This window comes from Calcarisporiella thermophila (assembly GCF_041956535.1).
Source record: "Calcarisporiella thermophila strain CBS 279.70 unplaced genomic scaffold VTP21scaffold_7, whole genome shotgun sequence".
Classification (NCBI taxonomy): Eukaryota; Fungi; Calcarisporiellomycota; class Calcarisporiellomycetes; order Calcarisporiellales; family Calcarisporiellaceae; genus Calcarisporiella; species Calcarisporiella thermophila.
The window spans coordinates 1,023,081-1,040,440 of record NW_027192197.1 but is presented as its reverse complement, the minus strand read 5'-3'; the positions used below and the strand labels follow the sequence as shown (position 1 = coordinate 1,040,440).

General features: G+C 56.1%; 8 protein-coding genes across 8 annotated transcripts; 2 read left to right on the top strand and 6 right to left on the bottom strand.

The window, feature by feature from the left end:
- Positions 1 to 1,167: 1,167 nt before the first annotated feature.
- VTP21DRAFT_10727 (uncharacterized protein) lies at positions 1,168 to 4,218 on the bottom strand (the record flags this gene model as incomplete). The annotated part of the gene is made up of 4 exons (XM_069390095.1): positions 1,168 to 3,420; positions 3,522 to 3,841; positions 3,976 to 4,127; positions 4,205 to 4,218. The coding sequence occupies 4 exons, from the start codon at positions 4,216 to 4,218 to the stop codon at positions 1,168 to 1,170; spliced, it is 2,739 nt and encodes a 912-aa protein (XP_069253350.1).
- Positions 4,219 to 5,364: 1,146 nt separating this feature from the next.
- Positions 5,365 to 6,824, bottom strand: VTP21DRAFT_10726 (uncharacterized protein; the record flags this gene model as incomplete). Its single annotated transcript, XM_069390094.1, has 4 exons — positions 5,365 to 5,907; positions 5,968 to 6,424; positions 6,531 to 6,601; positions 6,714 to 6,824. The coding sequence occupies 4 exons, from the start codon at positions 6,822 to 6,824 to the stop codon at positions 5,365 to 5,367; spliced, it is 1,182 nt and encodes a 393-aa protein (XP_069253349.1).
- Positions 6,825 to 7,861: 1,037 nt separating this feature from the next.
- On the bottom strand, positions 7,862 to 11,433 carry VTP21DRAFT_10725 (uncharacterized protein; the record flags this gene model as incomplete). The annotated part of the gene is made up of 5 exons (XM_069390093.1): positions 7,862 to 8,937; positions 9,038 to 10,654; positions 10,725 to 10,791; positions 10,862 to 11,256; positions 11,370 to 11,433. 5 exons carry the CDS (start codon positions 11,431 to 11,433, stop codon positions 7,862 to 7,864), a joined length of 3,219 nt encoding a protein of 1,072 aa, XP_069253348.1.
- Positions 11,434 to 11,863: 430 nt separating this feature from the next.
- VTP21DRAFT_10724 (uncharacterized protein) lies at positions 11,864 to 12,255 on the top strand (the record flags this gene model as incomplete). Its single annotated transcript, XM_069390092.1, has 3 exons — positions 11,864 to 11,920; positions 11,995 to 12,132; positions 12,211 to 12,255. 3 exons carry the CDS (start codon positions 11,864 to 11,866, stop codon positions 12,253 to 12,255), a joined length of 240 nt encoding a protein of 79 aa, XP_069253347.1.
- A 303-nt stretch (positions 12,256 to 12,558) lies between these two features.
- Positions 12,559 to 13,732, bottom strand: VTP21DRAFT_10723 (uncharacterized protein; the record flags this gene model as incomplete). The annotated part of the gene is made up of 6 exons (XM_069390091.1): positions 12,559 to 12,660; positions 12,753 to 12,867; positions 12,948 to 13,049; positions 13,127 to 13,243; positions 13,317 to 13,459; positions 13,535 to 13,732. The coding sequence occupies 6 exons, from the start codon at positions 13,730 to 13,732 to the stop codon at positions 12,559 to 12,561; spliced, it is 777 nt and encodes a 258-aa protein (XP_069253346.1).
- A 421-nt stretch (positions 13,733 to 14,153) lies between these two features.
- On the bottom strand, positions 14,154 to 14,636 carry VTP21DRAFT_10722 (uncharacterized protein; the record flags this gene model as incomplete). Its single annotated transcript, XM_069390090.1, has 1 exon — positions 14,154 to 14,636. The coding sequence occupies one exon, from the start codon at positions 14,634 to 14,636 to the stop codon at positions 14,154 to 14,156; it is 483 nt and encodes a 160-aa protein (XP_069253345.1).
- A 225-nt stretch (positions 14,637 to 14,861) lies between these two features.
- Positions 14,862 to 15,293, bottom strand: VTP21DRAFT_10721 (uncharacterized protein; the record flags this gene model as incomplete). Its single annotated transcript, XM_069390089.1, has 1 exon — positions 14,862 to 15,293. One exon carries the CDS (start codon positions 15,291 to 15,293, stop codon positions 14,862 to 14,864), a length of 432 nt encoding a protein of 143 aa, XP_069253344.1.
- Positions 15,294 to 15,813: 520 nt separating this feature from the next.
- Positions 15,814 to 17,032, top strand: VTP21DRAFT_10720 (uncharacterized protein; the record flags this gene model as incomplete). The annotated part of the gene is made up of 2 exons (XM_069390088.1): positions 15,814 to 16,302; positions 16,448 to 17,032. 2 exons carry the CDS (start codon positions 15,814 to 15,816, stop codon positions 17,030 to 17,032), a joined length of 1,074 nt encoding a protein of 357 aa, XP_069253343.1.
- Positions 17,033 to 17,360: the final 328 nt, after the last annotated feature.

Genomic DNA, 17,360 nt, shown 5'->3' with positions numbered 1-17,360 from the left:
TTTTCACTAGCACTAGAAACAATAACCCCTCGATGCCATCCAATTTTCATCCTCCAGCGATTTTCTTTCTCTTTTCATAAAGGAGAACCACCTTTTTGAGTAGTCCGCATTGAGTTAACAGACCTTGTGACGGGTCCGTCCCAACGTATTGTACTGCGAAATTCCCGCCCCGAAGCTCCCCATTTCAACCCTGATCCAACGTTCTTTCCTCTAGAGAGGTCCCGTCGGCAGGGTATGCTTTCTGGTGAGAGCCTCCCCTCTATGCGAAGGGCGCCCAGCAAGGGCCTCGCCGTCCTCTTGCGAGAAAGGCTACACAGGCTTTTCGCGGACCCTCCCAAGGGAAAGGAGTAGAAGGTGTGGCCGGAGCCCTCCTTCCGTGTGTTGTTCCCCTAGACGTCGGCTAAAAAAGTGGTTAAGGCCATCCACTCTGACCAGCCCAGCGGAGTAATTTGAGGATTTTGAATAAACAGGGACGGAATTGTGGGAATTGGATTGCGAGAATTATGAGAGGGCCTCTTAGGCCCACAGTCACACCCCCTGAGAATCGCCCTCCAGTTTGAACAACTCGCGTTCAGTTTGCTCCTACTCGTCAAAAATGTTTAACTTCCCTTCATCCGTGAGCCAGGAAAGAAAATCTCTGGCCCGGGCATGATATTAAGGGGCATTTGCATTGCTTTCAGAGAGAGGCGGATCCGTGTGATATAGAAGGCAATGGTATTGCCTCCCTCTCAGAGCGATCTATGGGAGTATACTTTGTCCGATAGTAAATGACTCCTTTTCCATCATAGAATCCAGATTTTTAATTCTTCCCATACAAATAAAAAATTCTGTTTGAACACTACATTAACAATCTCTCATATAAAGAAAAGTGGAATGAAATAAAATAAAATAAAATATAAAAAGAAATGAAATAAACAAATATTATAGAAAGCTGGTCCATGAAAGATAGGATATGGCTAATTGTACGTTTTGAGGCTTCAAAGAAAGAAAAAAGAAAAAAGAAAAAAGAAAAAAGAAAAATTCCAAAGTATACCATGTATAACAGAATAAATATCAAAATATAACAAAATAAAAACGAAAATACATTCGAGCAGCAGCCTCCATGGGCTCCCAGAGCGTTAGCATAGAGCGCACCAGAGTTAGACCCCCTCTTTACTCCCCTTCCCGCTACACCTGCTTCTTGCTCTCCTTCCCGGCCTGCACCACCAGCAAACTGGCTGAGATGTCGGCATTCAGCAGGTTTTGGGCCACCACTCCCAGCACACGCCGGTGCTCGCGCAAAGACTCCTTGCGCGCCACCTGGTCGCTCTGTTCACGGAGCGAGCGGATACTCAGCGCGCTGCCCTGGCGCTTGGGGCGCGAGCGCGACTGGTGGCCCTGATCGGGCTCCTCCTTGTCCGAGGCGGCGACGACGACGTCCTCCTCCTCGCCCTTGAGGGGCCCGGCGCCGTCTCCGTCCGCCTCTTCCTTGATCTCCTGGCGGAACGCTCGGCCCACCACGACCAGGTCGCGGGGGCTGAGGCCGCGAGCGCGCTGCACCACCGTGCGGATCGGGGTGCTGGTGTTGAGCTCGAAGAAGTGCACCCGCTCCAGCTGCGGATACTTGCTGCGCTTCGCCTCGGCCGCACCGGAGCCGAACCACTCCTCCAGCAGCTTGTCGTCCTCCTCGCTGGCCTGCGGGTTCGCAGGGTCGGGCATGCTGCCCAGCGAAACGGAGGACGTGACGCTCGCGACGGAACACGCGCTGGGGCGGCGGTCCAGCGGCGGCTTGGCGTCAGCATCCGGCACAGAGAGCTTGTCCATGGACTGCACCGTCTTCGTGCCCTTGCGCATGCGGATGACCGTGGCGGAGACGCCGACGTCAGCGCACAGCTTCACGACCAGCAGCAGCGCCTCGCGGTCGTCCGGCCCGCCGAAGAATGGCAGCAGCAGCTTGGTGCCGTCCTCCTGGTTGACCTGGGCGCGGCTGCGGTGGAAGGAGCCCCGTCCGAACCCGCGGTCGACCAACAACCCGACCGAGCACGTAGCCTTCAGGAACAGGTTGGCGACGAATTGCAGGTGCTGCGGCGGGGTGTGGGTCAGGAACCGGGGCCCCTGCAGCTGGTTCTTCAGCTCGGCCACCTGGTGCAGATCGGCCATGGCGCCCACTCCGCCCCATGGCACCAGCAGCAGGTCGGCGTAGAGCCGCTCGGCGTGCTCCGCGGCATTCGAGGCGTAGTCGTGGGGCTCGAGCACGCTTACCGCGCCCTGCACCGGCAGCCCCTGCAGCGAGCCAAACGCGCGGAACACGTTCAGCACGGGGTCGTGGTTGGCGACCTCGGCCGAGTCTGAAATCATGAGGATGGAGGAGGTGCGCTGGGTGAGTTCCATGATTCGGAGCACGCCCAGGCGAAGATCGAGGCGCTGGGTGGCGGGCGGCTGCGACGGCGGAGTCGAGGGCATGGCGCGTTCGCCGAGCAGGCGGATCAGCGACATGAGGGCAGGGATGTGGTGCATGTCCTGCTTCAGGCATACGACGATCTGCAGTTTTTCCTCGCTGCCGGCCAGCGTGGCCGCCGGTTCGCGGTCCGAGGGTACGGCGAGACCGAGCCGCTCCTTCTGCTTTTCGTCGCGGCCTTGTTCGATGCGCCGCTGGTGCTCGGGCGAGTACAGCCAGCTGACGAGCGGAGAGGTCATGCAGGTGGTGACGATGGCCATGAGCACCAGGATGGCGAAGATGCGGCCGTTGATCACCCCCGCGTCCAAACCCAGGTTCAGCACGATCAGCTCGACCAGCCCCTTGGTGTTCATCAGGCACCCGATGGTGAACGACTCGCGCCAGGAGAGCCGGTTGGCACGGGCGGCGAGCGTGCACGCCGTCACCTTGCCCGTGGTGGCGCCCAGGATGACGAGGATCACAAAGCCCCACGAGATCCCGTCGTTCAGCAGGCCAATCTGAGTCTTGAGACCGGAGAGGGTGAAGTACAGCGGGAGGAAGAGCAGGTTGACCAAATCCTCGAGCTTCTCCGTGATGGCGAGGGCGAACCCGCCCTCGTGGGGCATAATGATGCCCACGAGAAAGCCGCCGAAGATCGGATGGACCCCGATGATCTCGGTGTAGAACGCACTCACAAGGCAGAGGATCAGCGTGATGGAGGTGACGAAGGGCGAGGGGCCGTTCTCAAACGCGTTACAACGGCGGAGGAAGAGGATGAAGAGCGGGCGCACGGCAAAGAGCAAGAGGAGTGCCCAGCCGAGGGTGCAGAGAAGGATGTAGATGGCGGTGGACCAGTTCGAGGAGCTGTTGGCGATGGACACGGTGAGAGCCAGCAGGATCCAGGAGACCACGTCGTCCACTGCGGCCGAGGCAATCACGATAGAACCGACCGGCGTGGTGAGAAGTTTTTTCTCGGTCAGGATACGTGCCAGCACGGGGAAAGCCTACAAGGGGGAGGTGGGGGGGGGGGGCAATGCCAGAGCGAAGGCAGATTAGCCCATGGGATATCAAGGTCCGTGTGTCCTCGGCGAATTAGTCCACTTACGGTGACGGTGAAGGATACACCAGTGAATAACAGAAAGCTTCCAAACTGGGTCGTCTTGTCCGTGAGCGAGTTGTAGAGCAGGAAGGATATTGCGGCGCCAATGCTGAAAGAGAGGCCCATTCCGCACACGGAGATAGACAAGCTGTATCGCAAGCGTTTGGCGAGCACGCTCAGATCAAGCTCGAGCCCAACTATGAAGAGATAAAGCACAAGCCCAAAGTTGGCCATGATGTTGAGGAAAGGCAACGAAGCGCTGGGGAAAATGGTATCTCGGAAACCAGGAATCTGGCCAAGCACTGAAGGACCCAAGATGATACCACCTATACACAATTAGGAAGACAAAGGGCGGGCTCAGTACAGGGCGGCGATGACGACGAAGGGGAGGGATGAGGGAAAAGAGGCGGAGAAGGAGGGGGAAGCGGGAGATGACGCGGTAGGAGGAAGAAATAGTTACCAATGACTTCAGCTATGACCCTCGGCTGTTTGATATACGCGAGCGGGATGCTAAGCAGGCGGGTGGTGACAACGATGATCACCATCTGCACGATAAAGAGCGGCAGCGGATTGGTGGGATCCACCGTCAGGGGGTTGCGCCCGCTGATAATACTGTGGGCCAGAGCCGCCAGAAAAACGCCGGGTTAGAGCGGAGGGAGACGAGCAGAAGGGGAGATTCGGCCACTTACCTTCCCTCACCCATACTGGAGAATCAGAGAAAGCTTAGATGAGTCTGTCGCAGGGAAAGAGATATCCGCGGCACGGCTGGGATGGGCTGTGGAGAAAGAGAGGCTAGATCGGCAGGAAGGGGCGGGAGAGGAGGAGAGCGGCGAGAAAACCAAATAAATAGAATGGCCCGTCGATAAGTTCAATTTCACCGCACTGCTAAGAAACTTAATATCCCGTGGTGTATTTATTTGTATATATTTACACCGTTGGCGATGGTCCAATGGGTGGCGGTTACCAGAGGAGGGGTTATCGGCGAATGGCGAAACCGCTTCTGGAACATCGGCTTTAAATAGGCAGGTTGCAGAGCCGGGTTCGCACTCCGCCCGCGCTAAACAAGCCCAGCACAGAATTAAGCTTCAAGCGTTTGTGTAATAGCGCAGGGGAATAGCCTCATCCACACGGGAGGAGAGATGAGCTGCCTGCGGCCGGATCGCGTGGCATCAGCCCGGGCGGGACCTGCACCGCGCGCGAGCAGCCTCGTGAGCGCAAGCCACCCAACGACTCGTGCCCGTGCATAAGCAGCTTCAAAATGTCTCGCGATTCCTTGCCGATCACGTCATCCCCACATTAGGCCTGTTTTGGTTGGGCAGAGACAAGCTCCTGTGGCTTGCATCGTCTCCACCCTCTTTGCCCTCCGACGCTGCAAGCACAGAAACCGCAAGGAAAGGGAGGGGGGGGACCGTCGGTTACCGGCTTGAACGACTGGAGGGTTTTCCTTGCTACCCCATGCCGCCACTCGTGTCTGTGTGGATCTTAGATCGAATGGTGGAGATAGTGCCCGCAGATGATGCAAAACAGGAATTTATAACGTCATTGATCAAACGAATATTGCTACAAGTTAAGAATATATATATAAAAAGGGAAAAAAAAATAAAACAGTAGGAAAAAATTGGATGAAAAGAAAAAAAGATAGCTCTAAAAGAATATTCATGCAAGCAGAGATAATAACAAACAAAACTACCGACTTTTTTTTTTGTTCCCTATAGAACTTCCAGCTTGTTTTGCCAGCTTTTTCCTACGTGGAAGATGGAAACGGGCAGAAAAACAAAAACAAAACCGCACTTAACCACAAAGATATGGAGAAAAATCATAAAAAAATGTGGAGGGAGGGCCTATACTTCTATGATCCGGTCCAGGATGGACCCTCGCCCTCCACCCCCTCCTCCGGCGGATAGGGGTCGCGCTTCATGGCCGCCTCGTCATCCTGCTCCTGCTTCAGGCCCTGCTCCTCCTCGTCATTCTCCAGCTCGTCCTCCTCGACCGGGGACGACAAGGGCTGCCCAAGCTTCTCCTCGGCCTGCCCCTCGTTGCTTGCCGCGTGGCCGCTCCCATTCGCGCCCGCCCCGCCCCCGGCTTGCTGCGGCCCATGCAGCAGCTTGTTCACCTTTTTGTTTGCCCGCACCAGCAGCCCGTTGGCCTTCTCGGGCTCCATCTCCTCAAACTCTTGCCACACGTAGTTTGCGCACTGCCTTGCCCCCGGCAGATCCTGGATCATCTTGGCCACCGTCGGGTGCGTGAACCCGTAGTAGTCAGGCCCCGACGCCGAGTTGGAGTGGTCGCGCTTGCGCAGCGTATTCGCCTCCCGCACCACGGTCGTCCATGCCCCGGTGGCGGACTGCGCAATGATCGGGCGGTCCTTTCGATCCTCGGGCGTGATTTTAAACTGTTGAGAAAGAGAGGGGGTCAGTTCTCCGCCTCTGCACAAAGAGCCAGCCTTACTTACCAATGGGGCCTCGCCGCCATCCAGCACCTCGCAGTGGTAGTTCACTTGCTTGTCCGGATCCACCGTGGACATGAAGGGGCGCAGCACCTGGTATCCAACGGGAAAAATGTACCGGGCGTTGTGGTAGGCTTCGCGGTCATACACAATGTGCCCCAGATTCAAGACCGTGACGATCCCCACCCGCACCGGTAGCTTGTAGTTGCCGTTCTCATCGCGCTCCACGGGGTGCACCCGCCGAATCCGTGCGGCAATGGGCTGCTTCTGCCGCTTTTGTCGTTTGTCCTCAACGGCCGGTGACGAATGCGGCCGCTTACGAGCCTTATTGATAGCGCTCGACGACGGAGGCGCAATGTTGGCCAGCGGAGAAAGCGCCGTTTCGGGCTCCTCTTCGGAAGCAGACGATTCCGACGAATCCGAATCCCATCCCTCGAGCTCGCCCAACCGGTCCAGCAACAGCCTAGCATCCGCAACATACCATAGTGTTAGCCTAAGTATTACTTTCTCTCCCCCTCCCACTTCTCCTACGACAGCATCTGGCGCCATCCGGCCTCTCTCAAACCTACCCCTTCTCCTTGCGCAGCTCCCGGACCTTGATCTTCGCACGCGTTACATCTTGGGACAATTTATCATTTTGCTAATGGATAAGAAATCAAAACAAAATCTTAGCATCCACTGATGTAAGACGAAATGGAGCGGCATTAGTCGGGAGGGGGGGAGGCATTCGCCCGACCGCTGCAATACATTACCATTAGCACCTCCTTTAATTTCCGCTTTAGTTGCTTGTACTTTTCTTCGGAATGTCGGGTAGACGCGGCATCGAGCTGCGCGGGTGGCGGTGACGAATGTTTCATCATCATATGGTGTTGATCAGTGAAGATGGGAAGCGAGGGCACAGAAAAATGAAGATGACTGGGAAGAATCAATGAGAAGGGAAAGAAAGATCAATGCCCAGCAGCGAGTATTTTTAAGCTTTTTTTTTTCTTCTCTGATTTTTGTTTTGGGGTAACAAGATTACGAGGGCACACTAAATAGAAGACAGGGCGTGGTGAGTGAGAATTTCGTCAACAAAAAGAAACTCCGGATAGAAATGGAATAAACCGTGAATCGATTACCACAATGGAAAAAACTAAAATGTTTCCATAAGGAATTGGGAAGCAATTCAAAGGCAATTGCAAAGGGAGAAAAATAAATAGATGGCTGCGATATTTTTACCTCCTCCTAATTACTTCCTTATTCGAATGGGAGATTAGGGTGTCAGGCAGGAGAAAATGATGTCAAATAAAAAAAAAACAATCTCAAAAAAGCCCTCTTCAAATAAAAGATTATGGTTGCTTGACCAGGCTATAAACAATGATAAAAGGACAAGGCTAAAATTAGAGTGGAGGATGGGGGGAATCGGGATTTCAGCGTCTCCTCATGAGAAAAAGGGTGAACTAAGGTGTTTGTCTCGTAGGTATGTTTTTTTTTCGCGTTCGAGTGAGTATTAGGTATCAGACTCTGAAACTCAAACCCCATTTCGAATCCCAACCCGAGGTTATAAAGTGACCAAAAGAAAAACCACTCTTGATATTATTTTGGGGAAGAAGACAAAAAAAAGGGAGATAGACAATCCAGGGGATATAGGTAAGAAAAAAAACAAAAAAAACAAAAGAAAAGCACACAAAAACTAATAAGTAAGTAGTATTAAGATATAAAGAGTACGGAGTAACTATTAAAAGGAACATTAACAGGGAAGGGGTAAAAATAGGGAAGTAATTTAGGAGGTGAAGAGGTTGGAGCGCAGAAGCTGAAAAAAAAAAACGAATGAGGGCGAATTTTTTTTTAAAGTACATCACAGAAGAGGACAAAATAAAGCGGGAAGAGAGAAGAGACATAAATATGCAACAGAAGTGGACTAGGAGCCCTCTCCACTCGAGGTGCTCTTAGTTGTTGAAGCAAAGTAGAGAAGGGATTCCTTGCTCTCAAAGTCTTTTGGGGGCAATGGAGGTGGCGCTTCACCGGGCAGGGTGGCGGAGGCGGCGCCCAGAGGGGGTACCGACGAGGTGGACTGCTCGCGGTAGCGCGCCATCGCTATTTGGAGGGGTATCATGAATCCGTTCGCCAAGACTTCGTCGCCATTCGCGTCGGCGGTCACCACGCCTGTGGCCAGCAGGTCCTCTGTCCTGGGCACCGCTCCAGACGCAACGGCCCTCATGGCCTCTACGGGGTCGAGAGCGGCCAGCGCCTCGGACAACTGCCTGTTCGCGTCCGGATTGGGTAGGGCATATTCGCGCTCCACGTATTTGGCGAGGATGAACTGGCGTTTTTTATCCTGGAGAGTGTCGGGGGTGGGTTTGGTGCGGGGGGTCGCGGGAGACCACGCCGCGGGAGAGGGTGTTCGGATGCCGAGGCCGATCTTCTCGAGCGGGGGGGCGGGCCGCAGCAAGGCCTCCCAGATCTCGTTCGACCTCTCGTTGCCCAGTTCGTTCAGAAACTCGTAGAGCTCCGGCTGATACGTGTCGAGGGTCAGGCTGCGCACCTTGGAGAGGTGGGTCCCAAGGCTGCGATGAATGCCTGAGCATTCGATGCACAGCAGGATGCCCAGGTTGACGCTACACCACTTGGGGCCGACCGTGCCACAGTCTGCACACACACTATTGCCCGGTTTCTTCCAAAGGCGCTGCACCAGCTGCATGGCCCCCGAGGTGTCCGCCGCGGGCGCCGCGGCGGCCACGGTCGCATGGGTCTTTGGTATGGGTTTCATGAACGATGCCTTGGACTCGATGGAGGGTCGGCTGAGGTCCTTGCCCTCCGACGGGAGCTCGGGCAGCTTGTTGGACTGGCGGCTGAGGCGCTTGGTGAAGTGCTGCGAGCGGGGGCGAGTCAGCCCACTAATCGCATGGGCCGCATTGACATCGCCGTCGTGGGAGGTTGTGTCTTTGGTCAGGTCGAGGTTCGAGACACAGGTCCCATTCAGTAAACTCTCGATGGCTATGGGGCGGGAAGGTGGAAGCACGCGTTAGGTTTGAAATCGAGAGAAGCAGCAAAAAAAAAGGGATAAAAGGAGGGACGGGGGGGGGGGGAATCTCACCGTTTGAAATGGTCTGAATCCACGCCTGCATGTCCTCGTCGCTCACCGCCTGATACGTCCTCTTGTAGTGCGGCGTGATGACCTCGAAGCAGAACCGCCGCTCCGCATTCCGAGCCTCGCGCACCGTCGCAAACCGCAGGTTGATGGGCTCGTTGTGCGTCTCGGGCTGCCGCTTCCAGTTGCTGTATTCCTGCAGCTGGCCGCCCGACACAACGCACCAGTACTTGTGCCATGTCTGCTGAGAGGGCTTGGCGGCGCTAGCGCCGAAAGAGCTCGTGTGGTGGTTGGGCCGAGAGGTTGCGAACAGGAAGCCCTCCTTTTTTCGAAGGAAGCCCATGCTCTCGGGGTCGCGAGAAAGGCGGCCTTCGGACAACGTGTTCGACGGGGTGTCTGAGGTCGCGTCATGGGAGGCATGGCCACTTGGGGTTGGCGCGGTGGGGGCGAGTGCGTTTGACCGCGGGGAATCAAGGGGTTCCCCCGCGGTCGCCGCGACCAGCCCTCCCGCCGGGGTGCCCGTGCCCCCGGCGGCGGGGGACTCTCCCGTGTAGTTGGGGTAACTCTCGCTCGAGATGCCCTTGCTATAGTCCACCACGGCTATCTGCTTTTCCAGCGCTCGCCGCCTCTCCTCCCGGTCCCTGCTGACCTGCTGCGCGGCCTGTGCCTCGCACTTGTTCTGCAAGCGTGTCGCGTCCAGCGCCTGCTTCAGCTGCTGCAGCTCCAGCGCCGCCTGCTGGTAAAACTGGTGGTGCTTCTCGGCATAGTTGAGCAGGTGGAAGCGGATCTCCTGCTCGCCACGGCCGTTCTCGAGCTCCTGCAGGAAGTGGTAGTAGCGGAGGCGATGCAGCTCGAATTTGGCCCGCCGAGCCTGGTATCGGGCCTCGGACCCTGCGTGCTTCTTGAGGTTGGCCTTGTCGTTCTTGATGGCGAGGTACTTGGCAAGCGAGGCGTAGTATTCGCGGCTCTCCTCGTCGAACTCACGCTTCCGCGTCTCCACCGTCTTCACCTCCTTGTCGTACATGTTCCGCAGAGGGTCGATCAGCAGCGCTTGCATCTGCTCAAGACGGTTGGTGCGGTACTCCTGGAGGGCCCGAAACGAGTCGCTGAGATAGGCCGCCATGATGGGCTCGGCGGCGGGGAGCCCGTGGAGGGCCTGCAGAAAAGCGTCCTCGGCCTCGCGGTAGGCCAGGCCCTGGGCTAGAAAGGCGTCGGCCCCCTTCAGGACGCGCTTGAGTTGCTGGCGCAGGGTGGCCGTTTTCTTCTCGAGCTGGTTGAGGGTGGCGCGGAACAGAGGCCCATCCTCGGGCTCCTGCTGGTCGGCGTCGTGCTCACGGCCTCGCTCGAGATGGCGGGGGGCTGCCGCGGAGACGGAGAGGGAGCGAGAGGGGCCGGTGTTGGAGGGGGGTGCTGCGGTGGCTCCGGGGAAGGAGCTGGGGATGATGCTCAGATCGGGCGGGGAGGAGAGGCGGTGGCACGGGAGGTGGTTTGGAGAGGATTGCGAGGGGCCCATGGAGATGCTGTGAGGCGAGGCGTTACTCAATGGGCTGGAATCGTAAGGGGAACTGGGTGAGCCGTTGGTGTTGAGCGAGGAGGCGTCGCATGTTTCGGATACGGGTGGATCTAGAGAGGTTGAGGAGTCAGTCCCACCCCCATCCTGGGGAAGAAACAACAACAAAAGGGGGATACTAACTTGTAAACCAAACATCGAAAGACGCCAGGACCTCGTAGCGACCCGCCCCCGGCAAATGTTGTACAAACTATTCTCGAGAGGCACCATTAGTCACTCATTCTCCATCATAAAAGAGATGGGATCCCCCACGCCCTTACCGCGCAATGATTTCGTCTGCTCTCGGCATGGACGTCCCACTTCCAACTCCATTCCAATGCGCCGTTGGATATTCCGTCCACATAGACCATGGCGAGCAGCGCCTTACGCTTGAGCGTCTCCAGATCACCTTCGAGAGCCCTTCCCATATCCTCCGCTGTCAACGCGCACACAAAGAAGAGCTCGCCAAGGCGAGCACGCTCCACATGGAATTTGAAGTGGAATCCTAGCGCATCATCGCGTGTCAGCTTAAGCATAGGCTGAAGCGTACTAGGATCCACCACGAATTCAAGCATATCAGAGCATTTGGGGACCGCTGCAATGTGGCCGTTGCTGAGGGACAGGCATAGGTACGCATTGCTGGTTTTATTGGAGACGAGGATCTGCGAGATGGAGACTATTAAGAAGAGAAACGAGAGATATCAGCTCCATGGCGAATTCGTGACTCTCCATGGATGGGCGAGAGTCGGCGGGACATCAGAGAGGGACAAAGTGGGCGTGTCAACTTACATCGAGATGGATCTTTTATAGAGAGAACGGGCCATTTTCCTAGCGAGGGCCCATTGGTATTCATGGTGTGGAGGGCTCCTCGTTTATTTGTCTGACTGGTTGTGACGTTTGTTCACCAATGGCAGGATGGGACGGAATCGTATCCAAGATGCCAAGAGTCACTAATGGACAGAGGTGCGAGGGTATGCCAGATGAGGTGGGGAGGGGGAGGGAGAGGGGATGAGGAAGTGGAGGGAAAGAAAAAAAAAAAGCAAAATGGGAAAGGATTTATTTTTTGAATTCTCCTAATGCTTTTGGAAACTGACTATTGTTCCTTTCCTCCTCTTTGTCCGACCGCGTGCAACCAACTAGTGTCGCGTTTCAAAAAACCAGAAACTTGCAGACAATCTGAAATCTAAACGTCATCCAGTACCAAAGGCCGACACTCCTATCCAGACATCTCTCTAACTCACTGCCGGTCTTTGAAGCCCTATTCATCGCTGCTCTACTCAGTCATGTCCGCGTTTCCAGCCTGCTGCTCTATTCTCTCTGTAATGGGAATCATTTTCTTGGTAAGTGCCCGACTTCTTCTTTATGGGCCAGGTAAGAATTGATCTTGACTCCGCCATCCTTTTTCCATCGGCAGCTCGCGCTCGGAGCACTGTTTGATGCCGGAGCGTTGACCCACTCAACAGAGGATCCCGACGATCCCCACGCTGTGGCTCGCAACTGTTACACGGCGGCTGGCGTGTACGGAGTTGTGTTGGTTATCTGTCTTATTATGGTGAGTGGGGTTGATGGCTTTATTTTTTTTTTCCTACTGAATCATGCTCATTTGAATACCATCGGTGAATTGGTGCAGCTCACTGTCCAGCGACGACGTGAGCGGAACAACATCCGATTATAGATTGCGACAAACAGTATGGCATGGCTTTCCAGTAGCTTCTTTTTATTTCCCCTTGCTTTTTTCTCGTGTCTTTGACCTTGCGTTTGACTGTTTTTTTTTTAATATCGCATGTGTTTTCTCCCATTTGCTTGCCCCAGCCAACTCTATTCTCCTAGACCTCATCTATTTAAAAATAAAGAAACAGCCTCGGACTCTGCAAGCGGCCTTGCTCATCCTCCTTTTCTTGGGGATGGGGGGGGGGAGAGGTTGGATATTCCAGTATGTATTTATTGTATATGTACAAAATAATATATATATCAGGGGTCATCGAGCAAGCTGATAATTAAGGATAATGGGCAACAATTGCCAGATGGAAAACTCGGGCCAGTAGCAGTCCACAAAGTGGATTTGGCAGTTGTTTGCGGCCTAATCCCACGCGCAAGCACACACACACGCAAAATATGTTAAGGGTTCAGTTTGGTCGTCCATAAGCAGAACGGTGCTCTCTGTCAGCTTACCTGCCACAGCAGAAAGTCGCTCAGCCGGATCTCTCCCGAGGTGCGAACCCATACATCGAGCTTCGGGCAGCCGGCGGTATAGAGGTGCTCTTCCAGCAATTGCTGCGAGATATCGCTAGAGTAATGCATTGCCATTGAGAAGGGTGCCGCCAGAAGCCGGGCAGGGAGGAACATGGCATGGGGGTGGGGGCTTACCTTTCCTTCAGCTCTCCGTCCTTCACTCTTCCTGCCACCTTTTGGATCGCTGCGGTGATCTCATCGCGTGACGTATACGGAAAGCATATATTTAACGTGGGCCTACACGCCGAGACCCGAAAGAGAAACGATTTAGGAAGAGAACCAAGGACAACCAAGCACGAAAGCAAGATCCCTACCCCGTGTTATTTTCCGTCAGCTTCGACACCTTGTCAATGACCTCTAGCACGTCCGATGGAATATAGCTCCGATTCCCTAGAACGCGTATTCGTATCCCGTGCTTATGCACGACCTCGCTAAAGACAAACAAAAGCAGAAAAGTGTCAGTGGGGCGGGGGAGGGGATGTTCCGGCCATCGAATCCACTCACTTCTGCTCGCATAGCTCCAGCAGTTTTGTGCGTGCCAGCCCCATCAAGAAGTCGACCTCCTCTCTGGGACGTTTGAAGTTCTCGATGCTGAAGGCGTACACCGTCACCACCTCCACCCCTAGATCCATGCAAATTTCCAGAACCTATATATCCAAATAGAGACTTGTCAGCGGCAGGGGCTTGAGCACGCGTGGTTCAGCCAGCAGCGGCGCAAAAACCTCTTTTAGCTTGGTGAATCCCATCGAGTGCCCCATCTGCGTTTTGACGTTGATTTTGCGGGCAAAGCGGCGATTTCCATCCATGACGAAGGAGATATGCCTTGGGATCGGGCCCTGCTTGAGGGCCGAGATGATTAATGAGCGGAGCGAGGATTCACAGTATTTGTGTATTGTAGAGAGAAGGGAATGTAAAGTCATGTTTAAAAAAGAAAAAAGAAAAAAACTAATAGCAATAGCAAAAAGAATAGAAAGGGGGGAGGGGAGTAGCGAGGATATAGGCGGGGGGGGATCTTATCTCGGATTTTGCTCGGAAAAGGTATTTATTTTTGAGCCTCAAGAGAGAAGGGTGGCTTGGATTTTGAGACGGGAGCGGGAGCCGGCAGAGAAGAGGGTGGCTTGGGCTCAATCGCACCCCCATTCCCAAATGCTCGCGCAGGATTGAAGGGACGCCGGCGAGAGCACAAATCGAGCTGTCAATGCGGAAGAGCGATGACATCACCGACACCGGCCACTGTGAATGAGAGCATCTCTCCATTGTTTTAGCACGCCACCAGGGGAGGGGGGGGGGGGTGAGGAGGTGAGACTCCCAAAGGATCCCCACCGACGATGGCTTGAAGGCTTAGTGGGAGAATCGAGGGGCGGCGGCCGCCATTGGTCTTTGCGGGGTGCTGAAGGACCTCCCACCACGTGAGCCCGATGATTTGCGTGGTTCTGCCTGGCGTTCGGGCGTATCGAGGGCGGGGCGGTCAAGGGGGGGAGGGCAAGCACAGGCGCGCACGTCGAGGAAGAAGGTTTGCTGGATCCTGGCCATCTCGGGCTTGCTGCGCCACCCTCCCCCCAACTCTAAATCGCCGGTCCCATTTCTCACCAAGCGCGGGGCGGGGCGCTGATTGGGCGGGTGTAATTCAATTCGCCCAAAGAAGGCAAGCATGGAGGATGGATCCGGTTCTGGCCTGCGATCTTCGTCATTCTTAGATAGGATCAGAGGAGGGAGGGGGGGTGATTGGCCGATCTGGGCAGGCGGGGGGCGATGTTGGGGGAGCGGGGCCTTGGGGAGGATAGGGGGGCGCGCGTATATGAATGCGCGGATGTATGAGGGCATGAGGGCAGTGCATGAGGGATCACCGTGCGCAGGGCGAAATAAATGAGCTCATCAAGCAACATCCGCGCAATTGCGCGGTGAGGGGCGAAGCGCGCGGCCGCAGGAAATGAATGAAAGCACAGGGGCAGAGGCCGCAGGCATCCGGTTGGCATGCATCGGTGGGCCGCTTTTTTTTTCGTTCCCTCCCGCTCGATCACAGGCGCTGGCACGCAACCCTGACATCCTTCAAAAAACGGACGGGCGGGCGGGGCAGGGGTAACGAGAGCTTAAACAGGCACACGCCTGCTGTGTTTTGTTTGTTGTTTGCATTGTTTGCAGCTGCTTGCCTATGTTTAATTTTCTGCGGTGCAATTTCAGCGCGCAATCGTGCTCATTTGCCGAGGCCTCACTCTCCGTGCCCAGGGCCAGCCCGGCTGCTGCAGAGAGCCAGCTCGCCGGGTCCGCCCGCCGGCCCTTTCCCCGCAGGCTGCGGCCCCGGGGCTGCAGGGCGAATCGCGGTCGCCGTCGCCTAATAAATGAAATAAATGAAATCAAAAACTCGCCAGAAACAAGACGGCTCGAAGTCTGTTTCACACGTTTCCCTGGTTGCTGGGATTTCCATGCGCTCTGCTCTTTTAATTTTCTCCATATGGGCAGGAGAGGCTGCGGGTTGAGCATAGTTCTTCTCGACCCGTTAGTGGCGTGCAGCCTTTTTTTCCCCCTTTTTCCTTTGCGTGCTGCTGCCCCCCTGCCTCCCCTGGCTCCCATCCAATCTCGCCCGCGTCCGCCCGATATAAGAAGGAGCAGCCGCGACTCCCCCGCACTCTGGTTTTTCTCCCCTCGCGCTGAGTCTCCCCCTCTCCCCCTCCTCCCCCCACTCTCCACCCCCTGTTCCACCCCGCCGAAACCCCACTCACGGCCCGGCCTGCAAACGACGCTCCAGAAACCCTCTCCCCGCTTTCCCCCCGCGCCCTCACCCACTCCCGCCCCCCACCCCAAAGCTGCATGTAAGCTGCAAGGGCCACAAAAGACGAGTGAGCGCGCGTGCTTATCTCCTCTTGCTTCTCTCCTCCCCCGCCCTCCCCCGCCCCCTCTCACGCCATCCCCTCTCCATCCGCACAAGAGAAACGCAATCCCCTAACTAATCTCGCGGCCGGCGTCTCCATCCCCCCCGCCGCTCAGCCCCCCTCCGCTCCCCATGTCCAACCCCCTCTCCATATCGCTGGCCTCCGGCGCGGGCTGGCAGGACATGCGCCCGCTGGGCTTTGATCCCTACTACCAATTCCTGCGCGCCTCGCCCCCGCGATGGAGCCCCGATGCACCCGCCCCCTCCCCGGCCCCGCCGCAGGCGCTCCATTCGCACCCCTTCCATCCACACTACCAGCAGCCGCAGCCGCCGCCCCAATCCCCGCTCCCCCAGAACATCAAGCCCTACGCCCGCGACGACGATCCCGCCGCCCTACTCCACCGCGAATCGTCCGAGGACGTGCTGGACCGCGCGCCGCCAATCCCGCCGCCCGGCCGCCCGCGCAAGCACCGCACCGATGGCCGCCCCCCCGGCTCCTACGCCCGCCTGATCCGCGATGCCATCGAGTCCAGCCCCGACCAGCGCATGACCGTGTCGGAAATCTACGACTGGTTCCTGTGCCACTATCCGTACTTTCGCACCGCTCGGTGCCCTTGGAAGGTAATTAGCTGGACTCCCCTTGCAAAGGGATGGACGTGGATGCGCACGTGTGCACGTGGCGGTACATGTCTCCATCCAGCTTCTCCCTCCCTCCCCCCCCCCCTCAGGCTGGGTAACTAACCTCTGCTGCTCTGGCCCCCATTAGAACTCGATCCGCCACAACCTGACCATGAAGAAGCTCTTCGTGCGTGACGGCAGGGCTCGCGGCGAGCAGGGTAAGGGCTCGTACTGGTGCATCGATCTGTCGGCGCGGGAGCAGCTTGAGAGCCCGGAGGTCCCGAAGCGCAAGAAGCGGGGCGACGCAAAGCGGCGCACCCGTTCCGAAGACGAGGGCGGCGAGCGCGACCCCACGGCCGACTTCGCCGCCGAGTCGAGCGGCCTCGCCACCTCCAACTTCGGCCTGATGAACAACGTGATGCGCCCCTCGCCGTCGTACTGCTGGTCGTCCTTCACCCCCCTCTACACATCCCCCCCTCTCACCTCGCCCGCCCACCCCGCCGCCAACGCCTGTATCCCCAACGCGGCCTCCTTCCCGCTCAACCCCTTCGCACCCTCACCACAGCCCCAGCACCCTCAACCCCAGCAGCAGCATCAACAACAGCACCAGCCGTCTCATCACCACCCGCATCTTCAACAGCAAACGCAGTCGCTGCAGCCGCTGCAACACCGCCAGCACCCCATGCGGACCATCTTCGACAGCCAGCGGCTGTACATGGTCCCTCAGGAATGAACCCGGCTTGCCTCGGCTCTATGCCGAATCCTATTACTATTATTCTTTAATATAGCCACCTTTTTTCTGTATTTAGTTTTTTTTTCTTTTCTCTCACATAAAAGGTAACTATTATTTTGTGCAAATAATTCATTGATCTTTGATACCTTACCTCTATTCATTCTGTCTCTTATTCTTCTCCTTTGCATCGGTCTGTGTCTTATTTTTCCGCAATCTACTCTTTTTTTTTCTCATTTTATCTTTTTTTTTCCCCTTACGTATCAAGGATCAATCTTATACCACCTTTTATTTATCTCTATGGCTATTTGTTTTTGTTGTTAAAAATAAA